Source organism: Rhineura floridana, chromosome 1, assembly GCF_030035675.1.
Source record: "Rhineura floridana isolate rRhiFlo1 chromosome 1, rRhiFlo1.hap2, whole genome shotgun sequence".
Classification (NCBI taxonomy): Eukaryota; Metazoa; Chordata; class Lepidosauria; order Squamata; family Rhineuridae; genus Rhineura; species Rhineura floridana.
This window is the reverse complement of record NC_084480.1, coordinates 270,174,101-270,196,636: the sequence shown is the minus strand read 5'-3', so window position 1 is coordinate 270,196,636 and position 22,536 is coordinate 270,174,101. Positions and strand designations below refer to the sequence as shown.

The window sequence follows — 22,536 nt, the reverse complement described above, 5'->3', positions numbered from 1 at the left end:
AAGAGCCTTTGTTGTAGAATCTTGAGCATTACTTTACTTCCACGGGATATTAAGGCAATAATTCGATAATTACTGCATTCCCTGGGATCCCCTTTCTTTGGAATTGGGATGTATATGGAACACTTCCAGTCTGTGGGCCATTGTTTAGTTTTCCATATTTCTTTTTTTTTTTTTCAATAATTTTTATTCAGATTTTCATAAAACATACAAGACAAAATCATAAAACATTCAAAGACAAAAAACAAAATCAAAAATAGTTAAACAAAAAGAAAAAAAGAAAAAAAAAAACAAAAATAAAAAATAAAGAGTAAAATATTGACTTCCCATTTGTCAAAGATCAAATCAGTTAAAAGTCTATAATATATAACAATCCTGTCTCTTAAGTCATATTATAAAATCACTTTCCTCCAGTAGTTATCTTACTTAATCATCAAATCTCATAAACATTACTTTATTCTTTCCACAAAAAGTCAAAGAGAGGTTTCAATTCTTTAAGAAATATATCTATCAATTTTTTTTTCCAGATAAGCATATCGATTAATCCATCTCATTACTAATTATGATAATCTTATTGTCATAACCATAGTCAAAATAAACATTTCAATTAATCCATCACATCAGAATCTGTTAGGTTCAATAATTTCAGTAGCCATTGTTCTATTATCTCTATTAGTTCCATTTTCCATCTTCCATCTTCAGTAGTCTTGTTAAGTCCAGTAATTTCAATATCCAATCTTCCATTATCAGTATTCCATAATAATCTTGCTGTCAAAGCCATAGTCATATAGTAAGAGTCTGATGGGGATTACCTCTATCCCAAATATTTTCTTGCCATCCATTCTGAATAAGTTGCTGAAATACTGCTGTAAAATCATATCTCTGTTCTTTTTTTCAAAATACACTGGGTCATCTCTTAAAAGTTTTTCCATTGTCACATGGCTGCAATTAATTCCATAGATTTTCTCTATATTGGGCTCCATCACATCATTCCAGTCCAGAAGATTATCCATGCCATTGATAACTTTATCTCTAGAATCTTCATTCATTTCTTCAGAGATAACATTGAGTTCCAAACAATAGATTTTATTTCTAAAGTCCATAGACTCCAAATCTTGTTCCTGTTCCACGTTGGTTCCAATCTCCGGGATCTCCTCTCTCACAGGGACCCCTATTCCAGTCTCCAGGGTCACCTCTCTCACAGGGACCCCTGTTCCAATCTCCGGGGTCTCCTCTCTCACAGGGACCCCTTCCAGGGTCACCTCTCTCACAGGGACCCTTATATCTTTAATCTCCTGCTTCATTTTACTCAATTCAATTTTCATTATCTCAATCTCATCCATTATTTTCTGAAACATAGTTATTTCCAGATTTTCAGCCACTTTCTTAATTGCCATTTTAAAAGAAAAATATAGAAAAACCACTTCTTATTTCAGCAACAATTGGGTTAATACTCCAAACTTGGTGACATCACAGTATAGACAGAGCAGACAGCCTTATCTCTCCAATAGTTAAGTAAACAAAATGCAGTTCCCAGGATCGAAACAATTAATGGCAATCGTCAAGAAACAGATTCGTCAAAATAAAATAGACCAAAAAGAGAGTAGTCTCAAAACAGTATAATATTTTTCAAAATAAAAATCTGGAATAGAAATCCCTCTTCTGTGTATATAGCCTCTTGTCCACAGTATAGGTAGCGCATCAGGACAATCAAATGCTGTGGCACCCCCATTTCTTTTAAAGCATTCCATAGTTTTTCATGATCTACACAGTAAAAGGCTTTGCTGTAATCTATAAAGCTCAGGGTGATTTTCTTCCGTTCCATTATCCAGCGTATGTTTGCAATATGATCTCTGGTACCTCTTCCCTTTCTAAATCCAGCTTGGACGTGTGGCATTTCTCGCTCCGTACATGGCAAGAGCCTTTGTTGTAGAATCTTGAGCATTACTTTACTTCCACGGGATATTAAGGCAATAATTCGATAATTACTGCATTCCCTGGGATCCCCTTTCTTTGGAATTGGGATGTATATGGAACACTTCCAGTCTGTGGGCCATTGTTTAGTTTTCCATATTTCTTGACAGATTTTTGTCAAAATGTGGACAGATTCAGTCTCAGTAGCTTGTAGCAACTCTATTGGTATGCCATCTATTCCTGGTGATTTGTTTCTTCCAAGTATTTTAAGAGCAGCTTTCATCTTGCATTCTACAATTTCTGGTTCTTCATCATACGGTTCCTCCATGAATGAATCTGTCATCCTGTCATCTCTTTTATAGAGTTCTTCATTGTATTGCTTCCATCTTCCTTTTATTTCATCTCGGTCAGTCAGTGTGTTCCCTTGTTGATTATTCAACATCCCTACTCTTGGTTTAAATTTCCCTTTCATTTCTCTAATCTTTTGGAACAGGGGCCTTGTTCTTCCCTTTTTGTTGTCCTCTTCTATTTCTATACAGTAACTATTGTAATAGTTCTCTTTGTCCCTACGTACTAGTTGCTGTATTGTTGCATTTAGGGTTCTGACTGTGTTTCTATCTCCTTTTGTTTTTGCTTTCTTTTTCTCTTTAACCATTTTAAGAGTTTCTTCAGTCATCCATTGAGGTCTTTCTCTCTTTTTAACTAGAGGTATTGTCTTTTTGCATTCTTCCTGATAACATCTCTGACTTCATTCCATAGTTCTTCTGGTTCTCTGTCAACTAAGTTTAAAGCCTCAAACCTGTTCCTTATTTGAACTTTATATGCTTCTGGGATGTTATTTAAATTGTATTTTGGCATTATGATTGCTTTGTTGTTCTTCTTTAGCTTTACTCTGATTTTCGATACGACCAGTTCATGATCTGTACCGCAGTCTGCTCCTGGTCTTGTTTTTGCAGAAAGTATGGAACTTCTCCATCTTCTGCTACCAATTATATAATCAATTTGATTCCTATATTGACCATTGGGTGATGTCCACGTGTATACTTGTCTTTTCGGTTGCTCAAAAAATGTGTTTGCACGAAACAAATTATTGGCTTCACAGAATTCAATAAGTCTTTCTCCTGCTTCATTTCTGTCTCCTCAGCCCCATTTCCCCACAATTCCTAATTCTTTTCTGTTCCCTACTTTTGCATTCCAGTCCCCCATGATTATTGGAACATCTTGTTTTGGTGTGTGATCAATTTCTTCCTGTACTTCTGCGGAAAATCTCTCCAAGTCCTCCTCTTCTGCATTTGCCGTTGGAGCATAGACTTGGATGATGGTTATGTTGATAGGTTTCCCATTTAATCTCATTGATATAACTCGCTCAGACCTTGCGTTGTACCTCCTAATTGCTCTTGCTACATCACTTCTCACTATTAAAGCAACCCCATTTCTTCTTAATTTCTCATTTCCTGCATATAGTTTGTAGTTGCCTGATTGAAAATGTCCCATTCCCGTCCATTTTAGTTCGCTCACACCAAGTATTGTAATGTTGATGCGTTCCATTTCTTGCTTGACAATTTCTAACTTTCCCTGGTTCATGGTTCTCACATTCCATGTTCCTATTGTGTGCGTTGTACAACTCCGGACTCTCCTTTCGCATCTGTGCACATCAGCCTCTGGGCTTTCTTTCGGCTTTGACCCAGCTATATCATTAGTCACAGTGCTACTCGTACTTGTCCTTTGTTCTTCCCCAGTAGTTCGGTGAGTGCCCTCTGACCTGGGGGTCTCATCTTCCATCACTAACTTGTGTTGCATTTTGGATACTCTGTTCATATGGTTTTAGTGGTAAGAGGTATTCAAAGGTGGTTTACCATTGCCTTCCTCTGAGTTTGGATGCATCTTAGTCTGGTGTTTCAGCTTTGACCATTCCGCCTTGTGTGCCCCTGCTAGGAGTCTAGCCTCTTGGTCTAGACTCCTGACGGCATTGCTCTTAGCTTCTTCAGCACTCTCAAACCCCCTCACCATGTTAAGGTGTGCATCCTAGGTACTGAAAAAATCTGCAGCATGGTCCAACAAATACAGAATTGGGAAATACTAATTTATATATATAGATGCAAATTTAGACAGAAGGGAAGCCAAATAATTTCCCATCCACATCATCCCAGATAAATGCAATTAATGTGAAACCGAGGTCACCCACGATTGGTTCCTCTTATATTATTCTGTCCTCAATTAATTTCTCTAAAATATTCTGCTTCAGATCAATTTGATTGTTCTTCAATTACTTCCATTCATTACTGTCCAAATCTGTAGATTATCTCTAGTCACCTTAAATTAATTTCCACAAATTAACTTTGTATGCAGTACCATATATAACCCTCCTTCAATTTTCCCTGAAGGTTCAGGATCTGTATCCTATAGTCCATCCTTAAGAATATCGCTGGATAACCAATACTGGCTTTTTTTCTGAGTTGTCCCAGTTCAGATGATCATATTCTGGCTTTGTGAGCTTTGTACACCCATGAGCAGCTCCTTTGCTACCCCTTCACTCATGCAAATGGAGATATGGAGAAACAAACTAAGGATAGAGACACGATCACTGTTCTGCCAGTTCTAGTGCATCTCCACCTCTCTTTTCTGAAAATGGAGGGACACGGCAATGCTAGTTAAACCCTGCCCCTTGTTACTCTAAAACTTGGTGCAATCAGCTTAAGGGTTTTTTTTAAATTCAGCTTCAAAGAGATTTTGCAACTGATTGGCAGATCAACCCAATCACCCTCCAGGTGTAGCCAATGGAAACACTTTGAGGTAGCTGATTAATGTGCTCACAGCCTAGAAAGCTGCAGCTAGCCATAGCTTCCTATTATGTGCAAACTGAAAACTATGGTTAATGGCTTCCAAACACACCAGATCTACAAGTCAAATTAAACTTCAGTTTCCTAGTTTATTTCTCTGCTAGAAGGGAGGAGAAAAGTGAAATCAAAGGGGCTTTGGGCAGAAGCACAGAGCACAGAGGTCATGCATATCTTGGTTTATGTCCTGGTTCATCCAAATACAAGACAGTGCTGATGATGGTTGAGAAATCCTAGAAGTCTGGGGGAAGTGCATTCAGTTCACAGCCTGAGTCCTTTCTGCATTTGACAGCCATCATCCATGCCTTTGTTTGCATCCTCTAGGATCAACTTATGTAATATACTATGCGTGGAACACTCTAGCTGGTGCGGGATGCAGTGGCCAGCCTTATGAGCGGGGTTGAAGAACACATCTAGGCAGGTTTTAATCAAGTGTACGCTATTTGCACATTGAATTAAAGGCCCAGCCCAGATGCTCTATGCCTCCTGTTACCCTGTAGTTACCCATAGAGAGGAAGAATGGGTCTGCCATTAATTATGATGTAGCTGTTCTGGCACAGATGTATCCTATTAATCTCGAGACAAATGATCAATTTTAATTTTAATATTTATTTTAATTTTAATTTTAATATTTAGATTTTTGTTGAACACAGCACTACAGATGTAAACCTGGAAGGAGAGGGTGGGAACACACCTATATTACTTGCATGTTATAAAGATAATTCTGAAGCACTGGAACTTCTGGTATGTACAACAATTTTATTTTTGTTGGTATAGCTTTGTTCATCTGTGAATTAATACAGTTACCTACCTTTTCATGTTTCTGTATATTAAGTTATGTGCATAAGCATTACATGTGCTAATTGCTAGAAGTGACTTCAAGGAGCTGGCCATTGGAAACCTACTGTGGAACTGGAATTAGAAGCCCTGTTGTTTTTTAAAAAAAGATTGAAAGTTTGCCGTGACAAATCTGTGTGACAAAATATAAGGTGAAGAGAACAGCAGATGGACTTTCACTCTCTTGCTGGTCCCTGTCAGTTATCAGCAAGCATTAACTTGAAATTTTTATATGGAAACTGGCGTTTTATTAACTTGAAATACACGAAGTTTTTCCATGCCTGCTAGGGAATGCACATCAGTGGTCAACTCCAGTTTATATTTGTTGGTTCTAATAAACAAGGGGGTCAGAATTTTGACACTGCCTAATATGCAAAATCCATAGGGAGGTAAGGGGTGGCGCAAACCTAGTGCTGTCCTCCACATAGAGACTGGTACAGCAATGGAAAGCTAAAACAAGTTTTAAAGTTGCTGTTTTCACTTTAGCATGCAGGGACAAAGAAGACGTTGGTTGTGAGCTGAGACTGCTGAAATATTATCTGGCCAAAGGCATCACATGTGCACTGCAACATGGATATGCATATAGGCCTCCTTGGGATTGTAAACACAAAGGGCACAACCCAGAGCAGAGCCAAACTCCCTGCCCTTCCCCACATCCACTCATGCTACGGTGGTCATTGTTGCTGTCTCTGGGAAGAAATCTGGCTAGACACTCAAAAGGGTATGGATATCAGGTGGGTGTGGTAGCCAGATGCTCCTTCTTCAGTGGAGAACGGGAGATTGTGTCTGCAATGACTTGGGGCAGGCATGGGGAACCTTTTGCCCTCCAGACATTGCTGAACTACAACTCCTATCACCCCTGCCATTGGCCATGCTTGCTGGTACTGATGGGATTGTATTTCAACAGCATTTGGAGGGCCAAAGGTTCCCCACACCTGACAATGAGGTTGAAAGGACAATCCTTCATTTAACAGAGATCATGGCAAGATGACAGCAGATCATTACTATCCCTTCCTTCTTTGGCCCTGCCAATACTGGCTTTCTTGTACATACCAGTGGAGCAAAAAAGAGCATGAGAAAGGCACACTCTTCTGGAACCTGGTGCCATTGCCATCAGCATATGGAAGATGACCCTACCTCTGCTTTTATCATTGCAGAGGCCTTTGGAGGAATCATCCATCTGTCAATGAGAGGGGCAGCCAGTGGCTCCACATGTCAGCACCTCCAGTTGTCATTAGTGCCCCAGCTATTGACCCATTGTTCTTACCCTACCACAGGTGCCAGTTCTGATGTAAATGACTTAGTGCTTAATGTGTTCTGTGCATCCACTGACTGCAGTCCAGTAATAAATGGGAAAATATGCATGGGAATCTATATTTCTTGTTAAATGTTCAGAAATTGTCATTGATAATTCTCTTGCAGATAGAAAATGGTGGTAAAATATGTAAAAGAAACAGTTTTGGATGTATGCCAGTCCATGCAGCTGCATTTGCTGGTGCAAAATCATGCATGGAGATTCTCATAAAAAAGGGTAAATACAGTTTACAATCTTCTGTTAATATTTATTGCAATCAAAGCGTCACTCATTCAAGACCTGCTCCTTAAAAATACAGCCTGTGCTCAGATTTCACATTTCTCACATAATCCTTGCAACTATCAGCTATATGATGTTCTTATAATATTCCTATGTAATGTGAAATAAGCATGGATTCAATAAGTTTGTCTTTTTTTAACTATTAATTGAACTGGCCATTTAAATCTACATTCATGTATGGTCTTGCTATTTGGAGATTAAGCCCTACTCTGAATTTCTTTCAGTGGCCCATAGTCTCACAAACACTAATGCACTATCTCTTTGCAAGCTTAACAAAACCAGATGAGCAAAGTTTGCCAAGTATTTCAATGGACTTGGTTATTATTTAATTATTAAACTTATTTGTTTAGATTCATTGTTAAATATATTTGCATAAATCATGTAGTAGTATTGGCAGCTGCTTTGGCAAATGAATATGCTGCAAAATGTGGAGATAAATCTTATTTCCACCTCTTGGCATATTGTATCCTGCACTTTGTAACCAGTTTTTTTATTCTTAAGGTGAAGAATTAGGCTATTCTTCTGAACATTACATCAATTTTACCAATAATGGAAAGTGTACTCCTCTTCATCTGGCAGTTCAAAGTGGGGACCTGGAAATGATTAAAATGTGCATTGAATATGGAGCACAAATTGATCTGAAGCAGGTAAGGGCTAACAAAATACATCTTTATTTAAATGTATTGGGAAGATCCAGCCCAAGTTAAAGCAGTTTTAAATCTCATTAGGTTACGTGCAGACTTTGCCTCCCATGGATGGAAAAACTTCCTCTGTCCACTAAAGGTTTAGATACACTAGAAGGGTTCTGGTAGTTGGGGCAGGGAAATGATCTCTGCTGCTTTCCCTGCAGCAGCCAGTCTCACACCGTTGAGGAGGGTCTCCCACTCTTCTGGAACAGTGTGAGAGGTGAAGGTGGGGCTGCAGTAGGAGAGGGGAATCAGCAAATGTCACCATCCACACCAGGAGGAGCATCAGTTGAGTGGAAAGTGGAGGACCCAAGGATCCTTATTGGGAGCTGTGCTTTTTAACTTGTTCATAAATGATCTAAAGTTAGGGATGAGCAGTGAGGAGGCCAAGTTTGCTGATGATACTAAATTGTTCAGGGTTGTTAAAACAAAAAGGGATTGTGAAGAGTTCCAAAAGGACCTCTCCAAAAAGAGCGAATGGGTGGTAAAATGGCAAATACAATTCAATGTAAACAAACAAGTTGGAACAAAAAATATTAATTTCACATATATTCTCATAGGGTCTGAACTGGCAGTGACTGACCAGGAAAGAGACCGTGGGGTCGTAGTGGATAGCTCAGTGAAAATGCTGACCCAGTGTGTGGCAGCTGTGAAAAAGGCAAACTCCATGCTAGGGATCATTAGGAAATGAATTGAAAATAAAACCACTGATATCATAATGCTGTTCTACAAGTCTATGGTGAGACCTCATTTGGAATACTGCGTACAGTTCTGGTTGCCTCACCTCAAAAAATATATTGTAGAGTTGGAAAAAATTCAGAAAATGGCAACTTAAATGATCTAGGGGATGGAGCGGCTCCCCCAATGAAGAAAGGTTGCATTATTGGGGGCTTTTCACTTTAGAGAAAAAGTAACAGGTGCATGATAGAATTGTTTAAAATTATGCATGGCATGGAAAATGTGGAGAGAGAAAAGTTTTTCTCCCTAACACTAGAACTTGTGGACATCCAGTGAAGCTAACTGTTAGAAGTTTCAGGACAGGCAAAAGAAAGTACTTCTTCATGCAGAGCATGGTTAAACTATGAAATTCACTCCCATAAGAAGCAGCCATGGCCACCAACTTGGATGACTTTAAAAGATTAGACAAATTCATGGTGGATAAAGCTGTCAGCAGCACCTAGCAATGATGGCTATTCTCTCCATCTGCATTTGGAGGCAATATGCTTCTGATTACCAGTTGCTGGAAACTACAGGAGGAGAGAGTGCTCTTGTGCTCAGGTCCTGCTTTTTGGCTTCCCACAGGCATCTGGTTGGCCACTATGAGAACAGGATGCTGGCCTAGATGGGCCATTGGCCTGATGCAGCAGGTTCTTCTTATGAACTCTGTTCAGGGGATGCTGCTGACGGTGGGAGCAAAGTCTGGTTCTAACCTTTTGATTTCTCTGAAGATTTAGATAGCTGTTGCATGTAGTGCACTCATTACCTTATTTGATATGAATCTAGGTTGTCTCTCTAAACAGAGAAATAATGACTAGTGTATGTATGGCTGTAACAGGAAGTATTTGTGTAGCAAAGTGGCATTTAGGAAGAACCATAAAATAATATTTGGAATCTGACCTGGACCCTCAGTCTAAATTTCATGTCCTTAAATTTGGGTTTCAGACTATTATGGAAACTGTAAAACATTTGGCATAGGAATGGGAATGATTGTGAGGCTTTCTTGTGCTTTGTATTCCCACTTATAGAATGATAAATGCACAGCTCTTCATTTTGCTGCTACCCAAGGAGCTACTGAAATTCTTAAATTAATGATGTCATCTTATGCAGGCGATGAACCTATCATTGATGCATTAGATGGAAATAAGGAAACATTGCTTCACAGGTGAGGCCTTTGCCTAATTCTGCTGTATTTACTATCTGCCATTTTTTATTTCCAAGTAGATTTGAAGAAGGCATATTTAAAGAGGGAGGGAATGTACTCTATCATCTGATCATCTCTGCTGGTTTGACAATATGGCATATTTAAGACTCTACTATCACAGTGAGTTGGATGGCTTAGAGTAAACACCTTATGAATTTCATAGAATCGTAGAGTTGGAAGGGGCCTTGTAAGGCCATCGAGTCCAGTCCCCTGCTCAATGAAGGAATCCAAATTAAAACATACCCTGCAGGTGGCTGTCCAGCTGCCACTTGATTGCGGCCTATTGCCGAAATAAAACACAAACACCATTCATTGGGTTAAATCATAGGCCACTTTATTAAACGGAATCAATTAGAACAATGAACCTGCAGAGGGGAAATCAAGTGCGGGAGCATTCTGATGATCCAGGCAAAGCCTGCTTGCAGCCATAGGGCGACCAAACCTTGCCTGAGCCCGGGGCTGCCCTGTGCCAGACCCCCAGCTCAGGCCACACCCAGAAGATGTGTAGGGGGTCCAACCCGCATCACCGCCCCCCGGAGCCGTGAAACTCCGAGCGGATGAGGCACGTTGGCCCCAAAGGCGGCCCGTGTTCTGCCCCCCGGGCCGTATAGCCCTGAGCTGCAGGCCCCCGGACCGCCAATCACCCCCAAAGGTGCCTAAAGGTGTCACCTAGCTGCCCTTTCCCTTTAAACCTTTTCCCGCACTTCTTTGCCACAAGTGACCGTTGACATATTGAAGCTAAAAATACACCAATCAGCCTATTAACCCCAAAGGCACCCGTGCTAACCCTTGACCCGTCCCCCCAACCACAGTGTGGAGTAGGCAAAAGAAACCTGCCAGCAAAGCGAGGCAGGCAGGCCAAAAATTCCTAGTCGGCCCCGTAGCGACCAAATGAATCACACTGCAGTAGAGGGAGGGTCGGGCGGGCGCCGCCAAAATTCAAAGGAGGGCGGGAGGCTGGTGGAGTGCCCTTAAATGGCCTTCAGCTGCCCCGCCTCCTTACTGTGCGTCACGACGGCGCGCTGGCGCGCCACGTGCGCACGCACACACCCTTGATGGCGGCCTGGCTTCGGCAGCAGCCGCAAACACGCCCCTTTGCCCGGCAGGTACCGGGCACGGAACGGAATTGCGGCCTATTGCCGAAATAAAACACAAACACCATTCATTGGGTTAAATCATGGGCCACTTTATTAAACGGAATCAATTAGAATAATGAACCTGCAGAGGGGAAATCAAGTGCGGGAGCATTCTGATGATCCAGGCAAAGCCTGCTTGCAGCCATAGGGCAACCAAACCTTGCCTGAGCCCGGGGCTGCCCTGTGCCAGACCCCCAGCTCAGGCCACACCCAGAAGATGTGTAGGGGGTCCAACCCGCATCACCGCCCCCCGGAGCCGTGAAACTCCGAGCGGATGAGGCACGTTGGCCCCAAAGGCAGCCCGTGTTCTGCCCCTCGGGCCGTATAGCCCTGAGCTGCAGGCCCCCGGACCGCCAATCGCCCCCAAAGGTGCCTAAAGGTGTCACCTAGCTGCCCTTTCCCTTTAAACCTTTTCCCGCACTTCTTTGCCACAAAAGGGGGACAAGCCTCTGCTTAGTCTCCCTTTACCCCACACCCGATAAGAATCTCATGCAGACCCCTCTGCAGGTCCATCAGGAGGATGGCATCGTTGCCTCCCGAACTGCATGTCCAAGCATGTCTGCCACTGAGGGCCTTGCCCTCCATGTCCGACCACAGCAGACAACCCAAGGCTACCGAGGCCTCAACTGCATGTCCTCACATGCCTGCCACTGAGGGCCTTGCCCTCCATGTCTGACCACAGCAGACGACCCAAGGCTACCGTGGCCTCAACTGCATGTCCTCACATGCCTGCCACTGAGGGCCTTGCCCTTCCTGTCTGACCATAGCAGACGACCAGAGGCTATTGTGGCCTCAACTGCATGTTCTCACATGTCTTGCCCTTCAGTAACCTTCTGCCCTGAACCCTGCTGGAACGACATGGGTAGGAGACCATTCCAGCGCATACTCTGTCGACCCAGTCACCAAACCATGGCCCACCATCAGAGGCCCAGCTGTGAACCAATGTGCGTTTGCGGCCCCAAGGCCAGCCTATGAGCTCATGCCATGGCTGCAGAGTAGACTGCGCATCTGCTCCATCCCCGTCCAGCAACCTGCCAAAAACAGAAACAATCGTGAACAGTTGGGTCCCAGACCTTCAGACTCGCCCCTGGGGTGAATGTATTCCATGCGCCCCCTACTTCCACCTCCTAACGGCCTGCACCTGCATATACAAAAACCAAATAGACCGTCCCAGGTAGGCAATTCCACTGCCGGGTAGGCAACCCCAATTCCGGAGGGGCATGACCCTCAAACCCCCATGGGTCCGCTCCCAGGCATCGTGACACTAGACCGAAACTTTATGAGGGAAGATCCCTCCCCCTGAATATCAGGCAACCAGGCCTATAGCTTCCGGCCAAAAACACTATGTCGCCGTCATGGGGAAGTGTCCAGTCCAGGGGAGGGTAAAATAATGTGGAATGACTCTTGTACCCCTGGTCTGCCTGGAAACAAACCTTGGACCCCAGGATGGCTCGAAGGGAAGTCTGACCTGGCCCCAAACACCCCCACCCCCCATCCGGAAGGCTCCAAAATTAAGTGTGAGGGGTGCTACATGTAACTGCTGAGCTTTGAAGCATGATGGTCACAGGGCACCTCCCTGATCAACAATCCCTGGCGGGTCAGGTGAACATGGAGGGTGAGGATAAGGGGTATGGGGGTGTGCATGGGCCAGCTGGCCAGCACATGACATATCCCAAGACATGTGAATGGTCCTAAAGGCCCCCTGCAAGCCTACCTTGCGACACACTGACAGACAAGCTTTACTCCTACCATCTGTGATGAATTCCAGGACGTGATTCCTAGGAATAGGCCACACTTTGCATAGCCCCTGCCATCCCCCAACTCCCAGGAATCCCCTCCTGCCCTGACCATCTCTGACTCCCCTCCCCCATCTCCCAGTATGCGGTATGGGACTAGCAGAGTCGGTCCTTCCTCTAACTGAAACACCATTGACGCACTGCAGGAACGGAGGGGGCCACACCGCAGGTTGGCGCATAAGGCAGCCAAAACCCTGAACCTGTGGTAAGGCTGTGAAATCCCTGTTATGGCACTATAAACCCCACCGCAGAAGGCCCCCAATACCTGAAGGGCAGAAAGCAAACACTTTCCCAGCCCCTGAAAACTTCAGGATCTTGATCTGCAACAATTCAAGCTTTTCCCAGGCAGCCTGCAGCCCTGGGTCCAAAAGTCAATTTTAATACCCTGGAAGGTGAACACTGGGGCAGGATCCTCCACTTTCCCAGCTGCCAAAAGAACTCCCCAGTTCATAGCTACGCTATAAACTGTGCCATCAAGCGCTAACATGCACCCAAAGTCTGCCCTACCCGAGAACTTGACATCATGAAAATAGTGCCCCACCGCTTCTGGGGCCTCTCGTCTCCTGGCTGTCCCTTCCAAGAAGGGGCTGAAGTGCTCCATGCAAGAATACAGCAGCCCATAGGTAATGCTCTGCTGCATAGTTGACCTAAAAGGCAAAACTCAGCAGCTCAAAATCCACCATGTGTAACAGCTGGCAACGCAGGCAGATTAGCTGCCACACTTGCCCATAAAGCATCTCTGCCACAGGTGCGCACTATATTGAATGAAGTGTAGTGCACTGTGCATAGACTATATGGTATGAAGCCATCACTGACTGACCCCACTTGTATGACGGATGGTGAATCAGGTAGACTTTGCCCACTGCCACTTTGGGCACTATACGGGGGGGGCACTGAGAGAGCAGAGGTAGGGGATGATGGGAAGGGGCCAATAACCCTGCCCAACTGTATGTCTTCATCAATTGTCCCCTGGACCAGTGCGTCCATAGGATCCGGAAAACCGCATAATAAAGAAAAACCACATCATAAAATGAGTCTCCCCATAACTGGGCAGTCTGCAAGCAAGGTCCATAGCCCTCGAGCGTAGCTGGGAAGGGACACTTTTCTCAAGCAGCCTCTGCTGGGGGCTGCTTCCCACTCCTTTGGGGGGCCCTGGCCCCACATATCCTTCTGGCTTGTTGTTGTGCCTTTAATAGCAGGTTCGTATTCAGCAGTTATTAGATGGCATGGAGTTAAGCAATGTCATCTTCTAATGTCTGCAGATCAAATGACTCTTAAAAGCACAGGACTAGAGGCCTGTAAAAAAGGTGGGCACCTTATCTACAGACCAGTTTGTAAACTAGCTAAAGAGAAGATGCAAGCAAATGTGCAGCCTGCACGTGATTAATTCCATTATGTTTAAATAATTTACTCAGAGAAATATGAATTGGACCAATTCTATGCATACTTACTTATGAGAAAATCCCCGAGTGTATCGTTACTTCTTCCCCCGGAAGGGTGCATGTGATTGCACACATACAGCAGAATCCTATGTGTGTTTACTCAGAATACCACAGATTAAATGGGTCTTAGGACAGAGGGTTATGGGACTTAACTGATGGAAAGGTTCATATATTTTTACCTGGGTTTTGAAGAATGTATTTGGGGGGGGAGAAGCTTGACAGTGAAAAAAGGGGGGATGAGTTCCCTTTGCATTTGGAGTTGAAGTAGTTTTGGAGGTGAGGTTGCAGCACTAACTGGGGGTCCCTACTGGCTCCTGCAGCCTCCTTTCTGTCTCCAGCTGCCCCCCACCCTCATCAAAAAGCCTCTGCTCTTTGTAATTACATTGCATTGCTCCAATCCAAATGGCCGCTACGTTATGACAGAGCATCTTTCTAGGTTATTCTGCAAAAGAAGTGGCGGCCACAGGCAGCAGGAGGGTGTGGGAGTGCAGGCAATTTTTTTTTTTTGGGCCCTCTCATCTCAAGTTCTCCCTAATTGACTAACCCCTTCTCTGAACTTTCCTGGTTTGCAAAACAGTGAGGAAGTGGGATGGCCTTCTCAGTACATCCCTTAATAAAAGCATCCCCTCTCCAGCTGCCCCTGGAATGCCCCCAGTGTCAGATAGCCCACTACCTCTCTAGGTAATTGGTAACTGAAAAGTAACATTTAGTTTAAACTAAAAATACACTTCAGTATCAAGAAAAGGAGTCTATTCCTATTTTGCTTTCTGTAATGGGAAGGGGACCCCAATAGAAGTATCTCCTGGCCCTAACTGGAGGTTTGCCACCCATTACAGCATTGTGAGAGACATGTAGTGAGCAAGCGGCAATGTCAATTGCCACATAAAGTGTGGAACTGGACCTAAATACATAGAAGAGGAGAGAGACAGCTCTTCGTCTATGTATCATCCCTTTACCTGCTGCATTACTATGCTTAGAGAAACAGACAGGAGCTCTCCATGAATACTTGCCTCTATGTTCTGCGCAGAAGCCTGCCTGCATAAATATTTTGTTTAGTTTAAATAGAAAATCCTTAAAATAACCTTTTCCCCTACTGTTCTTTTCAAATTATATTTAATCCATAAAAATGCTGACTGTAATTCACCTTCAGCTAAAGTAAACATTTCTCTCTGCATACTTAAAACACACACACACATGCCCTGGGTTGCAAGACATATTTGGCCTTTTCAATCTCTCTTTTACTATCAGCATAGAATTAAATTTTAAACATTGTCTCTCCCCCTACTCCACATATTCCAGGTTTATGATAGAAAGTCTAGGGTACTATTTAACTAGAAGTAGGTTGTTGTGTTTCCCTTAATCCCAAACATTATTTCTATGATAAATGATGGAATCAGAAGGTGATAGTTTGAAGGAAAGAAACAGGAGAGAGCAGAAGAGAATCAAAGGTGCCCCCATAGCAGTGCAGTTTGTTTAGGCCTGACATGTTCTGAATTAAAGATTCTTCCTCAGGGGTAACTGAAACTGAAACTGTAACTGGAAAGCCACCCGTGCCCCGCCGCGGCTGAAAGTCCTCACGCGTCTCGTCGCAGCCGCAAGGCCGGCCCATCAGAGGCCTCACCGCGGCTGAAAGTCCTCCCGTGCCTCGCCGCCGCTGGAAGTCCCCATGTGCCTCGTCGCAGCCGCGAGGCCGGCCCATCAAAGGCCTCGCCGTGGCCGGAAGGCCTCCCGAGCCTCGCCGCGGCCCGAAGGCCCCTCGCGTCCCGCCGCCGCCACTGCCCCCGCTAGGCCGGCGCACCAAAGGGCCCGCCGCGGCCGGAAGGCTCCCCGCGGCGCGCAGCAGCCGCCGCCACAAGGCCTCCGCCGCCAAAATTCAAAGGAGGGCGGGAGGCTGGTGGAGTGCCCTTAAATGGCCTTCAGCTGCCCCGCCTCCTTACTGTGCGTCACGACGGCGCGCTGGCGCGCCACGTGCGCACGCACACACCCTTGATGGCGGCCTGGCTTCGGCAGCAGCCGCAAACACGCCCCTTTGCCCGGCAGGTACCGGGCACGGAACGGGAATGCCTCCAGTGTTGGAGAGCCCACCACCTCCCTAGGTAATTGGTTCCATTGTTGTACTGCTCTAACAGTTAGGAAGTTTTTTCCTGGTGTTCAGTTGAAATCTGGCCTCCTGTAATTTGAGCCCATTATTCCGTGTCCTGCACTCTGGGATGACCGAGAAGAGATCCTGGTCCTCCTCTGTGTGACAAACTTTCAAGTACTTGAAGAGTGCTATCATATCTCCTCTGTCGTCTCTTCTCATGCCCAGTTCTTTCAGTCTCTCCTCATAGGGCTTTGTTTCTAGTCTCCTGATCATCCCTGTTGCCCTCCTCTGAACCTGTTTCAGTTTGTCTGCGTCCTTCTTAAAGTGCCATGTCCAGAACTGGATGCAGTACTCAAGATGAGGCCTAACCAGTGCCAAAGAGAGGGGAACCAATACAATTTGGAATCTATACTTCTGTTAATGCAGCCTAAAATAGCATTTGCCTTTTTTGCAGCCACACCACACTGTTTGCTCATATTCAGCTTGTGATCAACAACAATCCCAAGATCCTTCTTGCATGTAGTATTGCTGAGCTGAGCATCTCCCATCTTATAACTGTGCATTTGGTGTAGAACTTTGCACTTATCCCTGTTAAATTTCATTCTGTTGTTTTCAGCCCAATGCTCCAGCCTATGAAGATCCCTTTGGATTTTGTTTCTGTCTTCCAGGGTAGACAATTTCAATCAATGGGCATGATCCAAAGCTGTTTGTGTGTGCAGGATGTTTTCATTTTTTGAAAGGACGTGCCCATAAGGCAATTCCTTTATTATCCTCATAAACAAGAATAGAGAAATACTGTGACAGTCGATGGCAATAATGGGAATTGACATAGTATAGGCTTTCCAGACTATCAAAGAAAAATATAATGTTTTATTCTTAACACCATGGTGTTTTTGTTGTAACCTTTTGGTTTGCTTTTCATTTTTCCCACAGGGCTGCATTGTTTGATCACTGTGAACTGGCAGAGTATCTGATATCAATGGTAAATATTTAATTTTAATTGACTTTCAATGGTAATAAAGGTTGGTATTAATCTTACTATGAGGATAGTGCCATGTGCGAAATACATACTTTAAAAAATTAATTTCCTGTTTAGCAAGTACAGGAAATTGATTCAGAGGTGTGTGTTTTATTTGGGTACAGGTATATATGATACAAAATAATACACACTTGGAAATTATAGTATCAGAACAGGTAGGATCCAATCAAATGATATGTGACTGGAGACAGTCATATAGGGTCATACAGAGTCATATAGGATCATATACACAGGTTTGATTTTATTGTTTCAGTTCCCTGCTGCCAAAGAGATACACCATTTGAAGCTCAAGTGGCTTTTCAAAAGAAGGCAATAAAATTCTATAGATCCCTTTGTATTTTGGAGTTTTGAGGTTTATATATATGAAAAACCAACTTCCTAAAGATTAGCTTCGATAAAATAATAAAAATAATTCTGAATCCTTTTACTGTTATGAAAATCTAAATTTTAATTGGGCTTAAGCTTGGCTGCAGCAGAATGTCTGCTGAAATGAATGGTGGCTGACCAAAAGCAGTGTTTGCTAGAATCCAACCAATATATTTAGGCTTACTGTAATGTAGAGCCTCCTTCATGCACTCATTGCATGAAATGCTTATAGCAAATTCAAGGGGCTGTGGGACCACACTCCCCCTTTATGCATGTGTGCTTCAGGGTTCCAACTCACATGGAACCCTTTGTGCATAGTGGTCTACACACATAGGCTTCTCCACTGCAGACATCTATGCTCAGTGAATGGCACAGAGTGTCAGAGGCAGGGAAGACATGCAATGTTTGGGAAGGACTGCAGCATGGACTTGCAGGCCCTTGTACTCTTCACACAATTAATACATGAATGGGATTAGATTCCTTAATATACCAAGGATTATCTTGGCATGTAGTATGGGGCAAACAAAGATGATAACATTTATTGTCTTGTGGCTGTAGATCATCACACCAACATTTTCTGAAGACACTGACTGAGAAGGTGCTATAGCAGAGATGTTGGCCCAGATTGGTTTTGTTCCCTATACCAAACAAACTGAGGATGAATTAAAGTTAATTTGGGATAATTTCATACTGTCTAATAGCAATCAAAGCTGAAAAGATAAGTTATATTATTTGGGGGGGTTTAGACGCCGATTGAAAACTTATCTGTTCACACCAAACTCTTGTTGAGTAGGTTATAGTATTTATTACGTTAAGTTGGTTTATTGCTGCTCCGATTTTCTCCCCTATTGATAGTGACGGTATTGTGATTATGTTTTTATTTTGCTTTTACATACTCAACCTGGGACTGATTGTTCAATAAATGACAAGTTAAAAATGCTTGAAATAAAATAAATAAATAAATATAATGCAAACAAATTTTATTTTGAGAATTTTAGTAAGATATTCAAAGGTGCCAGAATATGTGGTGTGCACAGAATTTTTTTTTTTTGCTTTGGAATATACTTCTGGTGGGGTCTACTTTGCTTTGGACAAAAGCCACGTCACCTTAGACCCAAGACAGAAACCTCACTCTGGGTTTTCCAAAGCTCATATATCTTCCCATTTAGGTTGCAATCCAACTCATATTTATGCCTGGCTGAGGGCAGTTGGATATGGTGGACCCCCAGCTGAGCCGGCAGAGTCCTGGCTCTACTGGGCTTTGCCAGCAGAAGCCCCTCACCTTAGCTCAGCCATGGTGGAGCCAGGACCCTGCCAGGGAAGCTCAGCCCAGCAGAAGCGGTACTGGCAGAGGGCCCGAAAAAGGGGTGTTCCAGGGGCATGTTGAAGGAGGGGCTAAAGGGGGGACTTACGCAACATCCAACTCCCATTTGGAGTGCTCCTTTGGGTCCCGATCTGGGCCAAAGTTATGCCAAGTGGAAAAGAAGGGAGAAGTCTCATTGTGCTAGCCCTTGCATTAGTGCTATTATTTAGTTAAATACCATCCATTGTTCCTTACTTGTGTCACCTCTTACCAGTGCGCCCCCTGGTGAGGGTGTGGTGTATTTATTTATTTAATTATTACATTTGTATTACACCTTTCTTTCATCAAGGTGGCATACATATGGTTCCCAGGCAGTCTCTCATCTAGGCACTGACCAGACCCAGACCTGTTTAGCTTCAGCAAGGTGGTGGCCTCATGTACCTTCAAGCCATAGCCTGGGACATATTCTCAACATATGCAAAACCATTTTGCCCCTTGATGCTGAGTCCGTTCCTTACATATACAGGAGTTGGGGTGGGTAGGTGGCTGCCCCCCTTTCCTAAATGGTACAGAGTTGTCTTGCTTTGGAAAACCTCACTGAGTATTCCTGCTATCTCATCCTGTATTTATGGGATTGGCGAGCCAGTGTGGTGTAGTGGTTAGAGTGTTGGACTACAACCTGGACTACAACCAGGGTTCGAATCCCCACACAGCCATGAAGCTCACTAGGTGACCTTGGGCCAGTCACTGCCTCTCAGCCTCAGAGGGAGGCAATGGTAAACCCCCTCTGAATACCACTTACCATGACAACCCTATTTGTAGGGTCACCATAGGTTGGGATTGACTTGAAGGCAATCCATTCCAAGAAAATAATTACAGTGGAAGTCTATGGGGAGCGCTTGCTCCCTGGTAGGGATATTTGTGAGAGCCGGCTTTTACTTTCTGGTCCCTGCATGCAGCTCCCAGCTGAGCATGCATTCAGCTGGTCTGGAGGCTCCCAAATGGCAATTGGGTGCCACGGACCTTCCCACCGGCTCCTCCTTCACTGTCCCCCCTTCCACCCACTTCCCATGAGTTGGATTGCTCTGTCAGTATAATAGAGAAATCAACAGATGGATTAAAGTTGTTTAGTTTTTTGGGGAGAATTGCATGACATTTACACTCACAGTAACCCCTTCTCAGAGGAGGTATCCTACCAAATTTCTGACAGATATGATAGATGCAAGTTTTTTGTGCAAGTTTGAGACTTCTTTAAAAAAAGGGAATCACCTATAAGTTTCAATTTTCTTTTGCAGAATTTAATGAAAATTGCAAGCATAGTAGTTTCATCAGACAGATAGCTCAGTGTGTGTGTGTGTGTGTTTGCTAGACACTCTTTCAAGTTGATTTTAAGAGAGAACTGATTTTGCCACCTTTGCTTTTGCCTCTCCTTCCAAAAACTGCTTTAGGGGCAATGTAAACTTTGCCATGTTTTTGTTTCATCCTTGATGGAGTAGATAATTCTTACTGAAATTTGAAAGTGAGCACTAAGGTAGTACATGATAACACTATGTAAATGTACTGCCTTCAAGTCAATTCCGACTTATGGCGACCCTATGAATAGGGTTTTCATGAGGCTGAGAGGCAGTGACTGGCCCAAGGTGACCCAGTGAGCTTCATGGCTATGTGAGGATTTGAACCCTGGTCTCCCAGGTTGTAGTCCAACACCTTAACCACTATGTAACACACACAGAAAAAGAACAGAGTCAAACAGGTGCTATACTTATAAATTAAATAAATAAATACTTTTACTCAGATACACACAGACCTACAAATATTGAACTTAAATCAAATGTAACTAGCGCCAGAATGGGGTGGGAATGGATGAAGGGAGGTGGCTAGTAATGAAATACAGATGCAAACAACAGGAAGAATAAAAAAGAAAAAGAGTGCAAGTGATGGGATTTTAAAAAACAATTGGTCCCTATTGGAATAAGAAGGTCACACAAGCAAAACACAACCACCATGCACACAACTCTTTCAGTGTTGCTGGTCCTAAGAGAGTCAGCTTGCAAAAGAGTATTGGACAACACATGGACAAGCTCTGATTATATTACTTTAATTTCCATCCCCAAAACACCATGACTGGAGACTCCTGATAAATTCATTCCCTAGCTGGAAGCTACAGCTGTCAGTCACTAAAGGTGGAGACCGACCTGAGTAACAGCTGTTTTTTGTAATTCCAGAGATGGAGAGTCAGATATTGCTTGTTTCTTCTTCCTAGTAGGCCTTTGTGCAGCCAAATACCTGCACATCACCTAAAAGATCCTCATTTGAATGTCTGCTGCCTCCTTTCACATTCTGCCTGAAGGCTCTGATCAGATGCATATAGTTACCACTAGACTCTCCCCCCTCCCTCACTTATTTACCATCTAGCCTGACTAAGAGTTTTGGAGGACTCAAAAGTTTGTGTGCTATTTTTTTTGATGTTTTTGTTAGGTATTTGGGCTATACCATTAGTGGCATCCAACACTCTTGCCATCACACACTGTGCCAAGCTCTCCACACCTCCCCTCTCCCCCTTCGGTCATTGGCAGTGACCCACAGTGTTAGGAAACTGTAAGAGTAATGGAACCTCCCTCCATGCCACCCCACCAATCACTACATGGCAATATATAATAACAGTTTTGACCTAATATGGCTTTTGGAATTTTTCTTGTGGGCCACCACAACTACCTTTAGCTTTTGTGTACATATTATTATCAGTGTGTCTGTTTGCAGGACTGTTCTAGGTCTGGATTTAGAAGTCTACTTGAACTAAGAGGAAAATAGGCTATGGCACCAGAACAGCAAACGTTTCAGAAAACATATATAGTAGGCTTCCACTTTAATTCCCTACGTTGTCATTTAAAATAATTATTCATACATTTCTATGAATTTTTAATTGCAGGGAGCAAAGATTGATAGTGTTGACATAGAGGGTCGAACTCCACTACTACTTGCTACTTCTTGTGCATCATGGAAGATTATGAATTTATTACTCTCAAAAGGTACAAGCTGAGCAAAACAATTCATTAAGAACAGTAGTAATATTAGTAAATGGGGCATTCCTATTAGTGGTCATCAGCTTTGAAATCTATTGTTTTTCTTTGTTTATTTAGGAGCAAATGTGGAAATAAAAGATCATCTTGGTCGTAATTTTTTGCATCTAACAGTACTACATCCATGTGGATTAAAACATCTGAATGAACAAGTTTTGAAGGTACAAGAAGCATCTATTTGTATATGTTAGTGCAGAGATTCATAGTGTTTGAGAAATATTACTTTCATTTCAGAATATGCATATGAAAGTTCATTTACATTTGCATCTTGCTCATGGTGTCTGGCATAGCTGCTTAAACCAATACATTCTATAAAATATTGTACTCCTGATTTCACAAAATGTTTTACAAATAAATTCACATTTTAGGAAAACAGAAAACAATACAGAGTATTGGAGGCAACATAGAACCTTACCTTTCACCCAAACCTCAGCAGATGTATACTATGAAAATATTTAGGTTTCACAGTGTAAATGCATTCCATGTCTATAGTAGAAAAGGATGT

General features: G+C 43.3%; 1 protein-coding gene across 1 annotated transcript in view; it reads left to right on the top strand.

Moving 5' to 3' along the window:
* The window catches only part of TRPA1 (transient receptor potential cation channel subfamily A member 1), a 61,716-nt gene that overhangs the window by 12,336 nt on the left and 26,844 nt on the right, over positions 1 to 22,536 (top strand). Inside the window, exons 4-10 of the mRNA XM_061604829.1 lie at positions 5,385 to 5,492; positions 7,008 to 7,116; positions 7,681 to 7,826; positions 9,611 to 9,747; positions 17,177 to 17,225; positions 21,881 to 21,980; positions 22,092 to 22,192. Coding sequence (XP_061460813.1) covers positions 5,385 to 5,492; positions 7,008 to 7,116; positions 7,681 to 7,826; positions 9,611 to 9,747; positions 17,177 to 17,225; positions 21,881 to 21,980; positions 22,092 to 22,192 — 750 coding nt within the window. The remainder of the gene's footprint in view (positions 1 to 5,384; positions 5,493 to 7,007; positions 7,117 to 7,680; positions 7,827 to 9,610; positions 9,748 to 17,176; positions 17,226 to 21,880; positions 21,981 to 22,091; positions 22,193 to 22,536) is intronic.